Source organism: Candoia aspera, chromosome 7 (genome assembly GCF_035149785.1).
Source record: "Candoia aspera isolate rCanAsp1 chromosome 7, rCanAsp1.hap2, whole genome shotgun sequence".
In the NCBI taxonomy this organism is placed as follows: Eukaryota; Metazoa; Chordata; class Lepidosauria; order Squamata; family Boidae; genus Candoia; species Candoia aspera.
The window spans coordinates 4,888,119-4,910,308 of record NC_086159.1 but is presented as its reverse complement, the minus strand read 5'-3'; the positions used below and the strand labels follow the sequence as shown (position 1 = coordinate 4,910,308).

Below are 22,190 nucleotides of genomic sequence, written 5' to 3'. Positions count from 1 at the left end.
GTCCAAATGTATGAGTCCAATTCCCCAGCCCTCTCTGACTTCCACGCCTTCATCACAGAGATGAAGCACTATTTTGAGGACCTGCTAGCCAAGGAGAGGGTTAAAAGTGCGCTTCAAGCCCTCAAACAGGGTGCACGAACTGTCGCGGACTACGCCCTCGAATTTAAAGCCCTCGCAGGGAAGATTAATGACTGGTCCGAGACTACCCTGATAGAGATGTTCAAAAGGGGCCTCAGCCGCGAGGTACTCCAATGGGCACTCTACCGGGATGACCTGGAGACACTGCAAGGCTGGATCTACCTAGCGGGGAGAGCGGAACACGCTCATCGCACTTTCTTGATGACGGCAGAGGACAAAACAAGCAACAGCCCAAAGGTACCCGCGCCACACTTGGGGCCAGCCGGTCCCACGTACCAAAAGAGGAAGTTTGCTCGCGGACCCTGCGCGAAGTGCGGGAAAATGGGGCACAAAGCGGCAGACTGCTTCTCCAACAGAACGCCAACTAGTGCTCCCAAACCCGCACTGAAAACGACGTTCAAACCAACTAACCCACCGCCGCCCCCCCACCGCTGGATGACCAGAGCCACAGCGACACCGGACGAAGACTTGGACGCTTACTTGGCGGGGGAGGACGTCGAAGTCCCAGACCGGCTGGCGGGAAACGCTCCCCGCCTGCCTTAAAACGCACCGCGAGGCAGGCGGTGGGACAGGGGTGCGAAACACATAGAGCGACGAAAGCTCTGTAATAATGGGGACAATCAGGCTTTCCTTCGGCAACAGAGCCACCATGGCTGCGGCGCTAGTGGACTCGGGGTGCTCCAAGAACCTGATCCACCCCGACATCGTCGCCAAGCTCGACCTGACTTGCCTCCCCCTCCCCACACCGCTGGCTTTCCACCAACTGGACGGCTCAACAGCGGGAGGGAAACCAGCCACGACGCAGACCGAGCCTGTCACCCTGCAAATGGGCACCCACACCGAGCGAACATCTTTTGTGGTAACCCACATAGGGCGACCCATCATAGTACTAGGAATACCGTGGCTCGCGACCAACAACCCGCGCATTAACTGGAAGACCCGCACCTTCCAATTTGACGACGGCGCGTACTGGGCGCCAGTTCCGGCGGGCAGGATCAACCCCACAGTGGGATGGGCAGAGGCAGTAGCCCAGGACAACACAGCAACCCCAGAAGAACTACCTGAACAATATGCTGATTTCTCAGAGGTCTTCGGGGAAGAGGAGGCGGACCAACTACCCCCCCACCGCAAGACGGACTGTAGAATTGAGCTGCTTCCCGATGTCCCCTTACCCAGGCCGAAGATTTACTCGATGACCCCGAAGGAGATGACAACCCTCCGGGAGTTCATCGATAAAAACCTGGCTAGGGGTTTCATAGAGCCAGCATGGTCACCGGTTGGAGCGCCCGTCCTATTCTGAGAGAAAAAAGACGGCACCTTACGGCTCTGCACCGACTACCGGGGCCTCAATGCGGCGTCCCTATCCAATAAATACCCCCTACCCCTCGTGAAAGACATGCTCGCCCACCTGTCCACGGGAAGAGCATTCTCCAAACTGGACCTCCGCGAGGCTTATTACAGGATCCGAATCAGGGAGGGGGACGAATGGAAAACAGTGTTCAACTGCCCCCTAGGCGCCTTTCAGTACAAGGTACTGCCATTCAGATTAGCGGGGGCCCCGGGAGTGTTCATGCAGCTCATCAATGAGGTACTGCATGAACACCTGTTCAAAGGGGTACTAGTTTACATAGATGACGTCCTCATCTACACCCAGACGCACGAAGAACACGTAACCCTAGTCAGGCAAGTCCTCGAAAAGCTAAGAAGGGCGAAGCTCTATGCCAAACCATCTAAGTGCGAATTCCATAAAGCACGCCTAGACTACCTGGGGTACCGAATCTCCGGCGAGGGCATAGAAATGGACCCCGCAAAAGTCGAGGCGGTGGTGAATTGGGAACGCCCACGTAACAGGTGCCAACTTCAAAGCTTCCTCGGCTTCGCGAACTTCTACAGGTCATTCGCACGGGGGTTCGCGGAGATAGCCCTCCCGCTAACAGACCTCAAAACTAAAGGAGTTGGGGACACACAGCGAGCCAAGAACCCAGGGACAGTACTAAATTGGACTCCCGCGTGTCAGACAGCGTTCAACAGACTGAAAGCGCTGTTCACAACGGAGCCAATCCTCGCTCATCCGGACCCAGAACAGCCGTTCGTGGTCCAAGCTGACGCCTCAGACTTCTCCCTGGGGGCCATACTGCTCCAAAAGGACCCTGCAGGAATCCTGAAACCATGCGCCTACCTGTCAAGGAAATTCTCGGAGACGGAAAGGCGCTGGCACGTATGGGAGAAGGAGGCGTTCGCGGTAAAATCGGTGCTAGAAACATGGAGGCATCTACTGGAAGGAGCCACCCAACCATTCGAGGTCTGGACAGACCACCGGAACCTCGAGGCCCTCCGGACGCCCAGACGCCTCAGCCTGAAACAGGTCAGATGGGCCCAATTCTTCAGCCGCTTTAACTTTCAACTGAAGTTCATACTGGGCAAAAAGAACTTCCTGGCTGACGCCCTCTCCCGACTGCCCCAAGACGAAGAGCCCGTTCCAGATATGATTGGGATGGTCCTATCTGCCTCCCAGCTGGGAATGGCAGTGACCACCCGAAGCAGCGCTCAGAAACACCTCAACCCCACGTCTCAGCTGACGGCAAGCCAACCAGCGGCCAGACGGCGCCACCCGTGACTACCAGGAGGGATACGAGCGGACCTCACCGCCGCCCTCAAAACCGACCCCTGGCTACTAGCAAACCCCGACAAGGTGACAATGGAACAGGACTTAGCATGGGGGGAAGGCAGAATATATGTCCCGGACTCGCAGCACCAGGCAATCCTGCGCAGATCACACGACAGCAAACAAGCGGGACACTTCGGGTTTCTAAAGACCCTGCACCTAACACGACGGCAGTTCTGGTGGCCCGCATTGAGACGGGACGTTAAGGCCTACGTAGCATCCTGCCTGATATGCGCAATGGCCAAACGGGCACCGGGAAAGCCCCCGGGACTACTACAAATGGTGGCGGAGCCCTCCCGACCATGGGAGGAAATCTCCATGGATTTTATAGTAGATCTACCACCCAGCCAGAAGAAAACAACCATTTGAGTGGTGAAAGACTACTTTTCTAAACAGGCACACTTCATCCCCTGCTCATCAGTCCCGTCCGCCCAGCAGCTGGCTAAACTTTTCCTCGTACACGTGTACAGGTTACACGGATGCCCCGTACGCGTGGTGACCGACGGGCACACAATTCACCTCGAAATTCTGGCGGGCTTTTCTAAAACTGATCGGGACCCAACAAGCCCTATCCACAGCCTGGCATCCCCAGACGGACGGAGCCACGGAGATCCTCAATGCCACACTAGAACAATTCCTACGCTCATATACCAATTACCACCAAGACGACTGGGTCGACCTGCTTCCGTTTGCAGAAGTCGCCTACAATAACGCCATTCACACGAGTACAGGGAAAACCCCGTTTGAAGTAGTCTCCGGGCGCAAGTTCGTACCCATACCGGAGCTACCGCAACCACCGGGACCCCAAGTGGGCGCAGGCGACTGGGGACGGAAGATAGCGGAATCATGGCCAGTAATCACGGCAGCGCTGAAGGAAGCACAGTCCGCCTACAAAGAACAGGCCGACAAGCACCGGCGCCAGCAACCGACATTCCAGGTAGGGGATATGGTCTACCTGTCCACCAAATTCATGAAATCACCTCAACCCTCAAAGAAACTGGGGCCTAAGTATATCGGGCCGCTTTGAGTAACACAGATAGTGAACCCAGTGGCAGTACGCCTGGACCTGCCACACAATCTAAGGAGACTCCACCCGGTATTCCACAGCAGCCTCCTGAAACCAGCAACCACCTCCCGATGGCACCCAAGCACGCCTCTGCCCTCCCCAGTGATGATCGACGGCCAACTACATTTCGAAGTAAAAGAAATACTCGATTCCCGCCGTCAATGGGGCACACTATACTATTTAGTAAAATGGAAACACTTCCCCCACCCAGAATGGGTGGCGGCTCAACACGTTAAGGCACCGGACCTGACCCGAGCATTCCACACGACGTACCCCGACAAACCAAAGGGGCGCCCAGCCGAACTGGCCCCTTAGGACACACTTCCCCCCGCGGGCCTCCCCCCCACCCGCGTCGCCCCCAGGGGAAGGGACCCCCCAAGCCCGCGACTTGAGTAGACCTCCTCCCCCCTGAGACTCACCCTCCCCCCACCCTCTCCGGGCCCATTGGGGAGGGAAGATTGGTCATAGGTGCATCGCCAGAGGGCAAATGGCCAGGATGCACACATGACAACACAACAAAACAATCAACAAACAAAAAGATAAGGATCCTACCTGGAGGTGAAACAGCACCAGACCAGCCACGCCTCCTCTCACGAACTGAGCAGGAACGAGCAGGGTGTGGTCGAGGCATGCGCACTCGCAGGGTGTGGTCGAGGCATGCGCACTTGGAACACACCCAAAAGATGGAAACGCGGTAGAGGGCGGAGCAAGGGGAGGGGTGAAAGCACTCCGGTGGGAAATACAAAAAAAAAAAAATTTTTTTTTTGACAGCTCTCCCGGAAAAACCGGAATGCCAGGGGGGGGGGCTACCATTCGAAAGGGGGGCAGTATGTCATGAGCACCGTTGAGCTGAATGCATCAGCACAACGGCACACATAACAATACCACGGAAACAAGAGCAAGGGATTAAAAGATAAGCAAAGCGGCGCACAACAACAGACACAGACCCCGAGGAGAAGGGAACGACCCCGGCCGGAAAATCCAGTCAAGAGAACACAAAGGGGGAAGAAAGAGCGACAAAGACAGGGCGGATCACGAGGCACACCTGGAGCTGTCAGCAGGAACGCAAAGGATATCGCCCAGCTGAAAGCAATCACCGGCCGGAGGAACAAAGCGATTACGAGAGAAGCCCGGGGCACCAGCAGGGGCCCCGCGACCCCTCACCTGCCGGCAACGAAGCATACAGGACTTGGGGGGATGACACAACCCAAGGTGGGGGGGGGCGCTGACCGGCACGGGCTATTTAAACCCTGTACTGGCGCGCTCCCTTCACTCTCAGCTTTTTCTAGCTATGCACTATGCTGAAATAAACCAGAACCTAATCTTCCCTAATTTAGTGTCTGTGTTTTACTCAGTAGTAGGCAGCGCATGACATCTGGGCAGCTTGGTGACGGTGAAAGGTCCCCTGTGCAAGCACCGAGTCATGACTGACCCTTTGAGGGGACGCTGCTTTTGCGACGTGTTCTTGGCAGACTATGGAGCGGGGTGGTTTGCCACGGCCTTCCCCAGTCGTCACCTTCCCCAGCAAGCCGGGTCCTCATTTTACCGACCTCGGAAGGAGGGAAGGCTGAGTTGGCCTGAGCCGGCTACCCGAGAGAGAATCCAGCTTTCGCTGGGGTGAAACCCGGGTCGTGGGGAGAGTTTCAGTTGCAATACTACCTCCTACCACCCTGCGCCACATGAGGCAACTCACAAAACACAAAAATAAAAACGGTTAAAAACATACAGAAAGTGACAAAGGATAAACATGAATAGCTTGTTGTTTTAGTCAAGGATTTCTAAAAGTAATAACAAAAGCTGTTTTGGTGGAAACAATTCTCGATCTTGCCTCCCTACTGCAAGTCTTCCTACATACAGCTGGAGGGTATTGGCTGGGTTCACATAATATCTAGAACCATATACAAACCAAATGAACTGGGTTTATACAACATGCTAACCCGCAAAAAAACTAATCAAACTTAGCATGGCAGCAGCTGCTAAGTCTTTAAACTGGTTAAGTGTAGTGTGTGAACCCAGCTGTCCTGTTCAGACTATGAGGCGACCAGGCAGAATTATCATCAAAAACTCTTATTAAAAACAACAATAATAAGAGTCCTGGTGAAATAATAAGCAAGGTAGTTCTAACCAAGACCACCCAGGCAATGATGGGTAAACAGGCACGGCTGCAGGGTCAGACTGTGGCAGAACCGCAAGGCAGAATTCAGCTCTCTGATTGAAGCTGTCAGACTTGGTGAAGCTAGAGTGCATGGCAAGGCAGAAGATGGAGACAAGGATCTGTGGGCTGGCACGCAGGTAAGGCTGGGCTGACACGTGGAGACTAGGCAAGATGGAACTGGATCCACTGGGCAAGGCTTGACTCTGGAGACTAGGCTGGGCTTGGCAGGATCTTCTAGGCAAGGCTGAGAACTGGAGGCAAGGCAACACTGGACTGGAGATCCAAGGCAAGGCGGATAGGTGGAATCCAGGCTGGGCTGCACTGGAGACTTGAGACAAGACTGCAGGCTTGAAGCAAGACTGGACTGGAGATCTTGAACAAGGCTGAGGACTTGAAGCACAAATGGGATGGACTGGAGGTTTGAGACGAGGCTGTGGGCTTGGAGTGAGACTGGACTGGACTGGAGATTCCAAGCAAGACTGAGAGTTAGGAGCAAGGCTGGGTGCAAACCTGGGTCGTGCTGTGACGCGGCTACAAGGTCTGGAGCTGGACACAATGCTGTGCTCAGCAGGGACGGCAAGAGAAGGATCCTCTGGAGCAGCTGGTGCAGGAGGCAATTCCGTGGAGGCAAAAGACGCTGGCGCTGATTCCACTCTGGCTACAGGCGAGGCTTCCGCTGCAGGTAAGGACTCTTCCGTGAAAGCTGTGAGCTCGAAGGATCGCTTGTCTCCGGCAGCTTGCTCTTCGCGCGTCTGCCTTTTATGCCAATCCCTTGCGTATCTGTTTCCTTCTGCAGCTTTTCTGCATGCCTTTCCTGCGTGCTGATTGGCAGATTCAAAGTCTCCTCCGATGTCTGGCCAATCAGCATCTTGAGCTGCTCCCGCTCTGCTGAGTCACTTCTGGGTTTTGTTTTCTTGAGTTTAGCCTGGTAAGCTTCTGTTTCCCCTTCTGACTTAGGTTTCATTTTTTGAGTCAGAAGCTGGCTGAAACCTCACAGCAGCCACTGGTTGTACTGCCTTGGGTGGGGTTCAGTTATATTACTGCTTAGTGCAGGGATGACGGGTTGGCATCATTCCAGATGCTGCCAAGGTGCTACTCCCAGTATCTTCCACCAGTCATCATGCTTCATGAAGCTGTTGGGAGATGTACAGGTAGTCCTCAACTTATGACCACAATAGGGAGCGGAAAATTTGTTGTTAAGCGGTGTGTTGTTAAGCAAGGCATCACGTGACTGTACCTGACTTTACAAATTTTTTTGCAGTGGTCATTAAGCAAATCACATGGTCATTAAGTGAATCACGTGATTCCCCATTGATTTTGCTTGGAAGCTGACTGGGAAGGTCACAAATGGCGATTACGTGACTCTGGGATGCTGCAATAGTTGTAAATGTATGCCGGTTGCCAAGTGCCTGAATTTTGATCACATGACTGTGGGGATGCTCTGATGGTCGTAAGTGTGAGGATTGGTCACAACTCACTTTTCAGCACCATCGAATGCTCGCTAAATGAATGGTCGTAAGTCGAGAACTACCTGTAGTTTGACAACATTTGGAGGTGACAAGTTCCCAATCATCGGCTTTGTGCTTTCATAAGCAGTTGAGTATGCAAATCTGGGTCACACATCCAGTCTACAGTCATCTTTAAGTCTTTTTTGCTGGTATGGGTTGCACTGCTCCACCAGTAGCTCTGATAGAATAAGGGGGAAATTATGTTCATCTCCATCCAACGTGTTAGCAGCAGCATTTTGGGGAAAGCTGAAGTAAAAGGAAAATACAAGAACTATGGCAGGTCCATTCATACACCAGCTGCATCAAGACAGGTAAGGTAAAGGTAAAGGTTTCCCTTGACATTAAATCCAGTCGTGTCCGAGTCTAGGGGGCAGTGCTCATCTCCATTTCAAAGCTGAAGAGCCGGCGTTTGTCCGTAGACACTTCCGTGGTCATGTGGCCGGCATGACTAAACGGAACGCCGTTACCTGCCTGCCGAAGCGGTACCTATTAATCTACTCACATTTGCATGTTTTCGAACTGCTGGTTGGCAGGAGCTGGGACTAGCAACGGGAGCTCACCCCGTCACGCGGATTCGAACCGCCGACCTTCCGATCGGCAAGCTCAGCAGCTCAGCGGCTCAACCCGCAGTGCCACCGCGTCCCTATAAGACAGGTAAAGTTGGGTGGATTTAATGATAAGCATTGCTACCCTTTTGGAAACACCCCAACCTTCATTTTCCTGTAACATGAGAACCAGAACATCTTATGCCTTAATAAAAAAGGGGACTTCAAGGCTGGGGCACTTTCTCTATCCTGCTCCCTGTCTTTGCATTTAACGCTTCCGTTTTGCCAGCTGCTTAGAAAGTGGCTCTTCAACTGGTTCTTCTGTTTGTGCCTTTGGAGACTTTGCACTGGTAGTTTTATAGGAATGGTTTCTTCACTGTTTCACGTTTTATTCCAATTCTGTGAAACACTGATTTCTGTATTAAGCATGGCATGTAATTGCATAGCTTTTAAATCCTCCTTTTAAAATTATTAAAGCCCATCTAAAAAGTCCCTGGAGGCAAGCAATAGTAGATTGTGAAGCAAAGGATAAAATATTATCCACTGTAGTGAACAAATAGAGGTAAATCTGGCATGAAACTTCATAGAGCTCTCCACTGTTGAAAATCCATTGCTGAGGCAGGTTTCCAAAACCCCAGTTTTACCTCTATGTAAGTGCATAGAATTAAAGGTTCATCTTAGTTACTGAAGTGGCCAACCCAAATGCCCACTGGGGAGCACCGTATGAGCCAGCAACAAATAGTCATGGCTGCTAAATGCAAACACATCCCCCTCCAAGAAATTTATTTACTTTGAAGATGTGATAAACCTGGGAATTTCAACAGACTGATTATGTGCCATCAAGTCATTTTTGGCTCCTAGCAACCGCATTGATAGATAATCTCCATGATGACCTGTCCCTAACCCAGTAACTACCTATCCTGGATCTATACCTGGTTCCATTGAACTAGGCTAAAGTTGTAATATGCAGAAGGAATAAATAATCTGGTGGAAGGGCCACAACCAAGACAACGGTCAGATAAATCTGTATCCGGGCCAGAAGGTACAAAATTATTATATTCGTTTCATATGCATGAACAGTGTTCTTAAAGTAGAAATAAAGAAGCTTGCCCCCTTAATGTGAAGTTGCCCGAATTTGAAATATTTTTTTAAATGAATGGTGGTCTCCCAGGGAACCCCCAGGGACCTCTCGCGGAACCCGAGGGTGCCACGGAAGCCTGGCGGAGAACGTGCACCAGCTTACCTTGCTTGTAGACACCCTCCACAAGGGGAAAACGGAGCCCCAGGCGACGCGTGTCTGCTCAGGAAGGATCCCCCTGGGACTCAGTCTTAGGGAAACGGTGGCTGGAAGGGTTGACTCTCCTCGCTTACAGAAAAGCAAAATTCCTGGAAGGCAGGCAGGGAGGCTTTGGCAAGCGCAGAGTCGGGGTTACGGGCTGCCATCCCTCCCAGGCACGTCGGGCTGGGAGCGTCCAGGAGCCAGAAGTGCCGTGACATCTTCCCTGCAAAAGCTTAAACCCCAACATCTGGGCAAGGACGCCCAGATAGGTCTGCCCTCCAGACACGGGCGCTTCAGAAATACGGGCCCCGAAGAACAGCACGCCCCATTCACACAACCTTCTTGGAAACGCGGTTTTGAGCCAACCTTTAAGGACCAGCCGCAGCAAGGCGAAGAAGGGAAACGATGCCCGAGCTATCGATGGGTCGCGGGCGTCACGGCCGCCTCGGCGCATGCGCGGGCTCGGCGCGCTCCGGGCTCGGCTGCCGCTGCCTCCACGGCCGCCGGGCGACTCCAAGATGGCGGCCGCTGCAAGGGCAGTAACGGCGGCGGCGGCGGCGTGAGGGGCGCTTTCTTCCGCTCGGGCCATGGCCGCGCTCCGGGCCTTGCCGGGCGCCGGGCGGCAGTGAGGCGAGGATGTGCGAGAGCTACTCGCGGTGGCTGCTGCGCGTGTCGGTGGCGCAGGTGTGCCAGGCGCTGGGCTGGGACTCGGTGCAGCTTTCCGCCTGCGACCTCCTCACCGACGTGCTGCAGCGGTACCTCCACTCGCTGGGCCGCGGCTGCCGGCGCTACTGCGAGCTCTGTGAGTGCGGGGGGGGCCGTGGGGAGGGTGCTCGCGGGGTTGTCATGGGGACGGAGCGGCGACGGTGGAAGGAGGCGTTGCCGTGGCAACCGGGGGAGAAGCGAACCGCCCGGTCGCCACGGAGACGAAGCGCTTGGCACGTGATACGGGGAGGGGAGGGGGCTGCCCTGGGCATCCCCTGAGGATGTGGGGAGCCCTCCTGGCCCATTGCGCTCCTGGGACCCGGGACTACAACTCCCAGAATTCCCAGCAGGCACCGCTAGTTCTGTATAGTTGCTGGAAGGGGTGAGCCTCCCTCCCCGCAATCTTGACCCCCAGCTTGGAAGTTGGGGGCTGTAATAACAATAATTTATTAAATTTATCCGACTCCCAGTGACTCGGGGCCCACGTAGTGGAGGTGCATCTCCCAGTTGCACTGGTTGTGGGGATGCAAGGCTGACCCTTGTTAGTGATCTTGGGGGCCAGTCTCTCCCCACCCAACCTGCCTCACAGGGTTAGTGTTGGGGAGAAAAATGGGAGGACCAGGCGGGGAACGGATCTGATCAGTTGATAAGTCTTGCTTCTCTGCCCAGGGAGCGCTAGGAAAAGAAATATGCTCTAATGGTGGTCTGGAGATGTTTGGGCAGCTTTCAAGAGGGATGGAGCTAGGCTAATTCAGTGCTTTAAAGGACTTATGGCAGTGAGATGATTAAAAAGGGTGATAAGATTCTAGGGAGGAGAATTCAGTTGTTCTAGAGAAGGGAGTCGTTGACTACAATGGGGCTAGGTTTGTACAACGTGCTAAACTAGACTAGAATAAGGTTGGGGTTCAGTGTATTGTGGGAAACCAGCTGTTGTTTTACCATGTTGTGGAAGCCAAGCCACCAGGTTTAAGACAATATTTGATTGGGCAGAGCAGACTGTGGGGCACAGAGGGCAGAAGCATCTGGCTCACCAAGGATACTCTGGAAAAAGCCAAACAGGGTTGATTCTGGTCTGTACTTGGATGGGAGACCACCAGGATACCCTAAAGTTGTGGGATAGGCCAGGAAGTGAAACATCCTTGTAGAAGGCAATGGCTTTTGTATTATTGCCAAGGAAAATACATGTCCATGTCCATGCAATCATCAGGAGATGACCTTGACTCAAGGGAGCATTTCCTTTTATCACCATAATTTTAAAGGGTTGCCTTGTATATTCTTGTAGTCAACAAGGAATTGAAATCAACTCAAGGGACTTTTCACTTTAGTTTAGCATGCTTGTTTGAGTTCAGGGAATATGTTTTCTTAGTTTAGGGTTAGACCTGTTGTGTGTCTTACCTTGGTGGTACCAGTGGGAATTTTATTTTGGTATAAGGGATCTAAATGAACTTGTATGGAATTATGAACACCCAAAAAGACAAGTAATTGTCTATTAAATAAACTCTACAGTGCAGTTAGCTTGGTGCAGTAGAGGGTTATAATGACCTTGTCTGATCTGGAAAGCTAAGCAGGTTAGCCCTAGTTAATGCTTGCATGAGGTGTCAGAATGCTTCCCCGCTGGAAATGGCTGTACAGTCTGCTCACAATAGGTGAGACCACAAGCAGGCCTCTCTCAAGTGCCCCTTGCTAAATTAGTGGGAATAAAAAAACCAACAATATAAGGTCCTTTTGAGATTGAAGGAGAGGGATGCTTTCAAGGCATCTTGGCAGCCATCATGTCTGGCCGCTAAGGATAAGAACTCTTCTGCTTTCTGGCAAATCCTAGCAGGCCATCAGAGGAATGATTAGACTCTTCCAATTAGCAACGTGCCCATGGAATTTTGGGAAACTACAGTTTTCTATAGCTCTTATGACCAAGAGTGCATAGATTGAAAACCTGAAATAAAGTGAGGAACTCTTCCCCAATGGCCTCCAGTTTGGGTTACTGAAATAAGAAATGTTATAGATTCCTTGAAGCCAGATAAAGCCACTGGTGGTGATTCTTTTCCGCTGGAGTTGCTGAAGGATAATGCCAGCTGGTGGGCACCTGTTTTGGCATCTCTTTTTTCCTGTATAGATCACATGGGTCACATTCCCCAGTTTGGGTACTACCATTATTGTGCCAGTATTCAGAAAGGAAAATAGGGGTGACCCAGCCAAGTATAGGCCTATAGGAACGGTGAACATTGTTAGCAACCCTTATGGCAGATCAATTCTTTGGGAGAAGTTAAATAGCACAAATATAAACAGGTGTCTCTTGTTCCTAATTCCACAAATTTATAACAACACTTCTATTAGAATTAGATGCAACCCTGAAGGCGTTTGGTCTAAATCAGTCCCTGTTTGAAAGGGGGTTAGATAAGGCTGCATCTTAGCCCCCAGCTTATTCAACATCTGTTTGAACTCCCTAGCAGGCAAATTATCCAACTCAAGCTTCTACCCACCTAAGATTGCCACGGTAGATGTTCCGTTATTTCTATATGTTGGTGTTGTGCCTGTCCTTTCATTAACAGCTGTAGGATTTAAGTGAGCCTTCAGAGCTTTCACCCATTTCCTCTGAGAGCTCTTACTGGTCCTTAATGACTAGCAAATTAAAGTGGTGGTTTTTGCCAAGAAACCCAGAAGATTTAAATGGGCCATGGAAGAGAAAGAAATTGTGCAGGTTAAAGGTTTCAAGCATCTGGGAGTAGTGCGCCAGTCTGCAGGTGCCTGGAAGATGCACACTGATCATGCTGCTTCACAAGCACACAGGAGTGCATCAGCTATTACGAAACTTTTTCAGACAAAGGGTAAAATAGTTATTTATGTTTATTATTTATTTGATTTGATGCCACCCAACTCCAAGCACTTTTGGGTGGGTCACAATGTGCTAAACAAGATAAAAACAGTATAATAAGAACTAACATACAACAAAACTAGAAAAGGAGAAAAGGAAGAAAATGGTGAACCCAGCAAACAGCCCAAAACTTCCCGCCAAGATCTAACATCCAGAAAAGGGAGCTCCAGACACCCTCGCAGTCGGGTCTTTATGGCTGTCTGAAACACCAGCAGGGTGGGAGCCATTCAGATCTCGGGGGGGACCTCATTCCAGAAGGTAGACACTGTGACATATAGAAGGTGCCCTTCCTGGGGGCTAACAGATGACATAAAAGCAGCTTTGAAACTTTTTACAACATAACCCTTGGTCCAGATGTTGTATGGTGCTAACTGTAAATCATTTGAGGCCATACAAATAAAGTTTTTGCAACTCCTTTTTCAAGTGCCTAGATGCATATCCAACACAGTGTTTTTATACCCTGGCAACTTGAAGAGGTGTGGACTTCAACTCCACACCTTCAACTTCAACTTGAAGTCCACACCTCTTCAAGTTGCCAAGGCTGAGAAACACTGATCCAACAGGATGTTCAGAAGGGAATCAGGCCAACAAAAATTGGAGGGGAGAGCATGGCTGCTAATACTCACCTGTTGCCTCAAATGCCGCTTTTCCCTATCAGGACTGATTCCATTAGTCCCGACAGACCAATTTTCAATCTTCATGGTAACAGTCAGTTCTGGAGAAACCGACCCACTCTGGCTTGCTGCTTGAGCACAGGCTTCTTTTGGAATACTCTCTGGCCGAAGGAATCTTTAGAGAAAGGGTCCTAGATAAAGAATTCCAGAATGAGGTCAGCCTTATTCCAGCTCACATTAGAATTTGTACAGCGTAGTCCAGATGGGAACTGGGCGGATGCCTAATTTCTTTACTCTCTCCTGGCCAAAAAAGAGCCTTTCTCAGGGCCTGGCTTGATGTTTTACCCTCCTTGATTCTTAACGGGAGATTCCCGAACGTCTCAGTGTGTGCGAGCACCTGCCCATGCAGCAGGTGCTCTACTGGGCGCTACTGCGACCGTGACACGTGTGATTTTTACAAGTGCCCTTGTTACCAGCCTAGTCAAGAAACTTTCATTCTTTTTTTATTGCTACTTTATGATCTATGAAAGCTTTCCTCTTGATCTTCTCCTCTCAGATGAGGAACTGCTCATTACATACAGAGTTGCAAGATTCTGCCTGATGGCCATTAAGATCTGTAGACAGATAATTAAGGGTACTAGGCATGGGTAAACCGATTTTTTTAAAAAATATCTATCTATGTAAAGATAAATTACATAAACCCCTCCTTTTTAGTCAATAGTATTAAGGTTTTTTGTAGGCAGATTTTAGAGTTTTAATATTATGATATTGGGTTATCAGTCCCAGTTTTTTGTTATTCTTATTGCTCATAGGTAAAGGTAAAGGTTTCCCTTGACGTAAAGTCCAGTCGTGTCCGACTCTAGGGGGCGGTGCTCATCTCCGTTTCAAAGCCTTAGAGCCGGCGTTGTCATAGACACTTCCGGGTCATGTGGCCAGCATGACTCACGGAACGCCGTTACCTTCCCGCCGAAGCGGTACCAATTAATCTACTCACATTTGCATGTTTTCGAACTGCTTGGTGTGCAGAAGCTGGGACGAGCAACGGGAGCTCACCCCGCCGCGCGGTTTCGAACCGCCGACCTTCCGATCGGCAGCTCAGCGGTTTAACCCGCAGCGCCACCGCGTCATTGCTCATAAGCTTAATGTTATTATTGAAATGGCTGTAACTCTTCTTTATTGTATCTTAACCTGGTCTATGACTGAAATGACGATTTGACTGGACTTGACTTGCATGAAGAACTGTCTTGAGAAGTCCAGGATTACAGCACTAGACTGGAAAGTAAAACAAAATAAAAATCTCTGAAAAAGGCAATGACAAACCACTTCCATATCACGTTAACAATGTATGGAGGTGTCCATTTAAGTCCCTAGGCACTGAGTGCAGCATGCTAGATCTGTGCAGCTGGGCAAGTTGGAATGATAGCTTTCAAAGTAATTGAATTGCCTAGGTTTGGAGGTCAACAGAATAAAGGAGAATCTGTGTTATCCCCAGAGAGCATGGGGACTGTGTGCCGTGACAGGGCACACTACTGCGTTAGCTGGGGACGTAATCAGACTGATTTAAGACAACTTCCTGTTTTCCAAAGAGTTATGAGGAAACTCAGTTCCTTCTGCAGACAGTGTAGACAATAACTTGGAGCAAATGGTTGACTAGGGCAAGTGGGGTAGGGAAAACTGAATATATTTACTGCCAGGTTGAATCCAAGTATGTTTACTTGCTTTGGGGGTTCTTGGCAACCTAAGCATGTCTTCTAAACAGATATGAGTAGAAATTCTGTTGATATTGCTATCTCAGTAGCATTCTGAGTAAGTTCTATTTATTTTATATCCTACTTTCCTGCTCCAGTGAGCACTTGCTAAATTGCAATTTTGTTGTAACTTCAGAACCAGAGCCAGGAAAGGAGAATCAAATTCTGATAATATGTCATCAAGTAAATACAGCCTGGTGGAAGCAGAATAAAAATGTTGACATTCCCAGTCATCTCAAAATGAAGTTCTGAGTGGCCAACTTCTATAGCGTGCAGATATGTTAACTTTTTAAATGTTTGGTGAAGTCCCCCCTCCCCCATATTAACATTTATTTTTGTTTCAGATGGCCGGACAGACCCAATTTTGGAGGATGTGGGTGAAGCCTTTAAGCTTATGGGGGTCAACCTGCACGAACTGGAAGATTACGTACTCAATATTGAGCCTGTGACTTTTGCACATCAGATCCCCTCCTTCCCTGTGAGTAAGAATAATGTGCTGCAGTTTCCTCAGCCTGGAAGCAAAGATGCAGAAGAGAGGAAGGAGTATATTCCTGATTACATGCCACCTCTGGTCTCTTCTCAAGAAGGTGAGAAATTGTTTCTGTTTCTCTACTTGTGCTTTTGTTGTTGACACACACACACACACACACACAATTGCTCAGACTCTGCTACCTAGGATGTCAATTTTATGTAAGACTCAGCAGGATCACTTAGGATGATCTGTGACTTCTTACCATGGTTTTCTGGCTTGGAGTTATGGATGTTGGTCGTGAATGTCTGAGAGCACCAAGATGATAGAAGATTTTCCAGGCAGTTTGCAAGAAAGGAATTAGGTGCTGAAAATAGACAGAGTTGTGGGCTGGGCTTCTTGTCATTCACGTTCACCAAAATAGTCCCCTTGTCTTATTATATTACCTCAGTGTGAATGATCCAAGGAGCTACCATACAGGAAATAGACCTGGGTTTGATTACTTGCTCATCCATTACTGTATCAATTGGTTTGAGTTTTATTGTTAGTTTTCCATCTGAAAAATTGATTGCTGTACTGTGAGAGCAGTTTGACAAGAACTGTGAATAACGCAAGAGGTGGAAGTGCTCTGGGATGAAAATTATCCCTGTGATATTCAGTGCAACTTGGAATCCAGGCTAGGGAATACAAGAGGCTCTTTGTCTGGCACCAGAAAGTTATCAAAGTCAACACACAAGAAGCTGCTTGGAATAGATACCATGATGGAGAGGAGCCCCTTTTTTCACCATTGCTAGCCTCATATGGTTGAAGATTAGAATTAAGATTTAGCTCAATTAACATTAAGCTCGAAACAGAATTCTGACTTGGTCAGTATTTTGATGCTGTTCTGACTACACTCTTTTAATTTGAGCCTGAAGTTTGTAGTGGCTTTGTATGACAAGAACTTTTTCTCTTTGTGTGTTAGAGCACTTGGGAGCATGTTGTCATCTAATTACAAAGGAGAAAGTGGGCTGAAGTACATGTTTTCTGTGAGACTAACTGGCTACACGTGCTTTCCGTAACTTAATTCTGATGGCATGAGTTCTCCTTAGGACTCCACTAAGGTTAATATGGAAGTGGTTAATAGTGAAAATTAATGGGATGGTGTATGCCAGAGACCTGTTGCAAGAGATTTCTCCAGTTGATTGGTTGTGTATGTGCCACCAACAACGAGTCGACTTTTAGCAACTACATAGATAGATTTTCCCATGACAATCTGGATGCCCCCAACCTGGTCTTTCAGGTCTTCCAGCCGTGCACCCATCACCACTGTAACTGAGTCCATCCACTTTGATGCTGGTCGTCCTCTCTCCTTCCACTTTTCTCAGCCTTCTCTAGAGAGCTGGGTCTCCACATAATTGTCCAAACTAGGATAATTTGAGCCTGGTCGTTTGTGCCCTCAGTGAGAACTCTGGGTTGATTTGTTCAATGATCGGTTTGTTTGTTTCCTCGGCTGACCATGGCATTCTCAGCAGGCTTCTCCAACCCCAACGTTCAAAAGTGTCAGTACTCTTCCTATCCTACTTCTTCAGAGTCCATCCCCAGCTGACTTGATCCTTTCTGTTGACATTTTCTGGATAATTTACCAGATCTGTTATTTCCTTTAAAAATGTGTTCGTTTATTTATTAAATTTTGCCGCTGTCCACCTCCCCCCAAAGGAGGGACTCGGGCGGTTTACAATAACAATAAAAGCATTAAATATCATAAACATAAATATCAAATACAATTTAATAATGCAAGATGTAAATATAGTATAAAATCCAGATGATGATAGTAGATATAAAACTGCTCATGTATACCTAGAGGGCCATTTTAGGGCACCAGCCATCTCCAGGAGTGATTACTCCCCTCCCTGCCCCAGGCAAGGTGGCAGAACCAGGTCTTTAGTTGTTTTCGAAAGGCTGCAAGAGATGGAGTCTGTCTTATCTCTGGGAGAAGGATGTTCCAGAGGGCAGGAGCCACTGCAGAGAAGGCCCAGAATTGTTGACCAGAATTGTAACAATACAATGCGTGGTTACACCAATTTTTTTTTCCTAAAGGCAGCTTTATTTTAGCAATTTTTCCTAACGATCCCTAGCAGCTTTTTTATAACTGTCACATAACTATTGTTATGTCTTTGGAGCTATCTTTGTTGACTTCTTTTGTGATCGCTTATATTCACTGGTAATCCAATATCATATATGTGAAATTAGCTTTTCTGTCCCTGAATGTACATCGCTTTACTTATTTCTGAAGTATGCTTCCTACTCCAATGATCCAGTTTGCAGACATCTCACTGCCTCATTTTTCTTACCCTCCTGAATAGTTTTGTCATTAAACATGGCTACACATGGCTTGTAATAGCAGATCTTGGGAGCTTCCACATCTTACATTCCTCCATTGCGGGAACTGCCCTTTTATTTCCAATCTCTGCTTTCTTTGTCATCTGCATAATACGGTCTCCTCTCTTATCATAACTGCTAAGTTTACTCAGGAGCTTTCACTATTAGGCTAACATAACTTAGAAGAGAAGAAGGTTGATAAGTATGTAGTTTGGCATAAATGTGATTCCATAGGACCTTTTTTGTAGAAGACAGTTATGTAATGGAAGATGTTCTTTTGATATTAGTCAAATGTTGAACTTATTTTTTTATTTTGGAGTGGTATTTCAAATGGTAGGTGAATTCTTAGATTTGGTTATTGGACTGGCTAACATCCATACGCTTATTTGGAATGGTGCTTGGATTTGTACCAGAATTCATGTACGGTACTGTAAAGGATGTTTGAATACTGAGTCTCTTTTGTTACTGGATATTGATATCTTCTTGGTAAAGGATCCATGGTTTGTTTCAAATGCACTGAAATTTATTTATTTATTTATCTACCTATCGCATTTCTTCACCGCCCATCACATGCAAACAACTACAAATAAATGGCTTATTTGAAAATTAAAACAGACCTAAAACAACTTTTTTTTAAAGGAAAGCCATCGTTTGGTGGATTATCAAAAGCGCATAAATGCCATGGTCCTAACAATATGAGTAAAAGATGGTTTATAGCACTGCACATTCATTTTTATATTTTTCAGCATCTGAAAGCTGTGTGAGGCATGACTGGTAATACAGCAGTGTCAGTGAAATGGGTGGGGCTGCTCATTTTGGTAGCTTTTTAAGGAGCAAAATGGGTTAAGTCTTACAGAGAAGCTAACAGACTGAAGCTCCACTTTTCATCCCTGGCTGTGAGCATAACAGGAAAGGAGATAAGATGCCAGTATTCCTCTGATTAAACCATTACAAAATTTAACTGGTATTAGCCAAAGATTAATCTGGGGGCTGAAGGGGGAGGAAAACCTAATTACATACAATGGTATGTATTCCTAGCCCTTTACACTTCCTCTCCTGAATAGGCACTTGGAATATATTGCAAGTTTTAGCAGATGGATGCAAAATAACAAGCTGTAGAAGATTGTCAAGAGAAATGATAAAGTTGCTGGCAGTCGGGCGGCTATTGTTGTTGTTGTTATTACTGTTGTTATTATTTGACTCAGAGGTAGTGCAGAATTTATCATCAAAAGGATGCTGGGTCTGAACCTCCAGGGTGATGGTGGTGGTGGTGTTTCTGCTTTTGCACTCTTCCTTTTTCTCTCTCTGTCTTGAATAAACTCCTTTCCATCCATCCCATTGTAGATCGGATTGATCTGACATCGGTGCTTAAAATTTTGGCAACGCCCTTGAGCAACTGATCTATTGCCTTTCTGCTTCTCCTGTCGGATAAGGTTATATATAAGTCAACTTTTTCAAAGGCATCTCAAGAAATCTCTACGTTGCTTACCTCATTTGTTTCTCTACACCTGCAGCATCAGGGTAGGGTGTTGAGATAGCTGGTTTGCAGAAGAACAGTGAGTTTGCCAATTTCCCCTTTCCTCATTGCTCCCAAAAGATCACTTCTCTGTTTATCTCAGAATAATAGTAGAAATACCCATTGGTATTAGCTGAGAAGCCTTTGGCTTCAGAATACTAAAAAGAGATCATCTGGCTTTAACTGTTTATATTGTTATCAGTAATAATGTCTTCATAAAATTAAATAAAATAGAATATTTTAGGGTGGGGATGATAGTTTGTGCCAAGCTGATGGCTACCTAGGCATGTATTTTAACAATTTTTGTGGGGTGGCATATTGCTTTCCTTGTTCCTGTTACTCAGAAATTATTTATTAGAGTTGACTTGCATGTTTCTAATATCTATTGTGGCCAGCAGGTGTTGCTGTCCCATTTCGTAAGTTTCTTTTCCTGGTATCGAAGCCAGTTTCTGTGAGCCAATATCACATCTGTCCAAGTTCATCCAGTGTGCCTAGGATACGGAACAGTTTACTTTACTTACCATTTCATATAAATATAAATGTGACCTGCTCCACATCTAGGCAGAAACAGAATTTCTTTTTTCTCTGACAAGACAAGAGCTCCTCTTCTGTAGAGCCCTGAATTGATCAAGGGCAGCTGCTTTGTTTAGCTTTGGCAGAAATAGAAAGGCATAGCTAAACTTTCTACCTGAATGCATGTAATTGACCTGGTTTGCATATAATCGTTATGAACTTGTTGGATTTATTTATTTACTTATTAAATTTATACCCCAAAAAGAGAGAGAACTGAGCTTGACTTCTGGACGTGTCCAGGTTTTTTTCTCAGCAACAGTATGAAAATGGTTGGCCTTTGTCTTACTCCGTATTTGATTTATTGAGTTATTGATTAATCGAACAAACACACCCAACTCACAGTGACTTCAGGCGGCTTACAAAATTACAGTTAAAATTACAGTTGTAATGGTAATTACAGCTGTCTGTTCAACTTCCAGCCTAGTCCTAGAGTTTCCTGGTGGCTTCCCTTACAAGTATTACCTAGTCCCAACTCTGCATAGCTTTTTCAAGATCAGCAAGATTGGATAGATGCTTCACCTACTTAAAGTCTACAATTACTTTCTCTTTTTAAATTCTCATAATATCAGAAGCTATCTTCAGATAGCTTTACAAGGCAATGCCTTTTTCTTGGAGGCAGCTGCATCTCTCTGTATAAATTGTATAGTGTTCTTCCACGTTTGCAACCTTCTGCCTTTCTGGCTAGGCAGCTGGACTCATTCCTGCGTTTGTATGTCCCTGATGGAGAAGTAGTGCAAAAGTGTGTGTTCGGTTCTTTTTGGCATTCCACTTTTCAAATGCCAGACACTGATGGCTTTTGTACAAATGAACTTCTGTATATGCATCAACCTAGCAGGATGAACCAACAAGAAAAATGGATAAAATGAGAAAGACAGTCAAGCTTGAAAAGCAGAGAGAGGAAGCTGTTGCAGAAGAACCAAGCAGATAGATTTTAGAAAGAAAAGAATATATGATGACAGCAGAGATGTCAAAGGGAAAAATATGCTTCCTATTACTCATATTTTTTTCAGTAGTGCTGATAAAGTATTCCTTTGAATATATTACTAAGTTTTACCTAAGGTCTTTGTAATTGTACACACTAAGAAAGTTACTCTAAGAATATTGATTAGAACGAAATGTTTACTTAAAACCAGGCCAGGTGATGCTGATTTTCTGTAAGGAGAACATAGGCAAGGATTCGTTTTTAGAGTATGTAATTTTCAGGAATAAGTATTTGTAATATGAACAGAAAACTAATGTATTTGTACATAGTTCATGTTGAAAGTTAGGATTCGATGTTCAGTTTTTTTTAATCAGGAACGATTTTTCTTTAAAAAAAAAAAGGAATGAAAGTACTACTAGTACATATTAGTTTTGATTTTAGTATCATGATAGAAAGGCACCAAACCAAATGAAATTAATTAAAAAGAAAAAAGAAAAGGTGTCCATTTTGTGTATTTTGGGGTACATTAAAATCATTTTCTAAAAAATGTTTATTTCAGAAGGATTTTGCTCAAAAGTTGCCTTGAGCTGTTGAGGTTCTGATTCTTTTGTTTTTCTTTTTAATACTCTGTGTTAAACTTCTTCTTGTACTGTGTACCTCTGGAGGATCTAATTACATTTGGAGCATCATGATCCTTTCTATCCTAGGATGCACATGTTTCCAGTTAGACAAGGAAGCAGAGCCTAAAAGGAACTATTTTGCCAGAGCAGAACCTTTGTGGCATTCCCATTCATTTGGTCAGAACGGTCCATATAGACTATACTTATTGTGTAGCCAAGACTGGGGGCCCCAGTGTGGAGCCTACCAGTGTGCCATTAAGTCTGCCAAGCTTCCTGACCCATCTGACTCTATTTTCTAAAAATTCTTTGAATTAAAAGCAAAACAAACAGACCCCGCAGCAAGGTAGCATGCTACAAAACCCAGTGCCAGCATCCAATACAATGTTTGTTTTTAAGGATGCATCTGGACCCCAAAATGGTTTATATGCTTTCTT

The 22,190-nt window shown here is 47.1% G+C and overlaps 1 protein-coding gene across 2 annotated transcripts in view; it reads left to right on the top strand.

The window, feature by feature from the left end:
- The first annotated feature begins 9,868 nt into the window (after positions 1–9,868).
- The window catches only part of TAF3 (TATA-box binding protein associated factor 3), a 136,014-nt gene continuing 123,692 nt past the window's right edge, over positions 9,869–22,190 (top strand). For both annotated transcript variants that reach the window (XM_063308448.1, XM_063308446.1), the window contains exons 1-2: positions 9,869–10,158; positions 15,640–15,882. In XM_063308448.1, the coding sequence (XP_063164518.1) occupies positions 9,993–10,158; positions 15,640–15,882 (409 nt within the window). In that variant the 5' untranslated portion in view covers positions 9,869–9,992. The remainder of the gene's footprint in view (positions 10,159–15,639; positions 15,883–22,190) is intronic.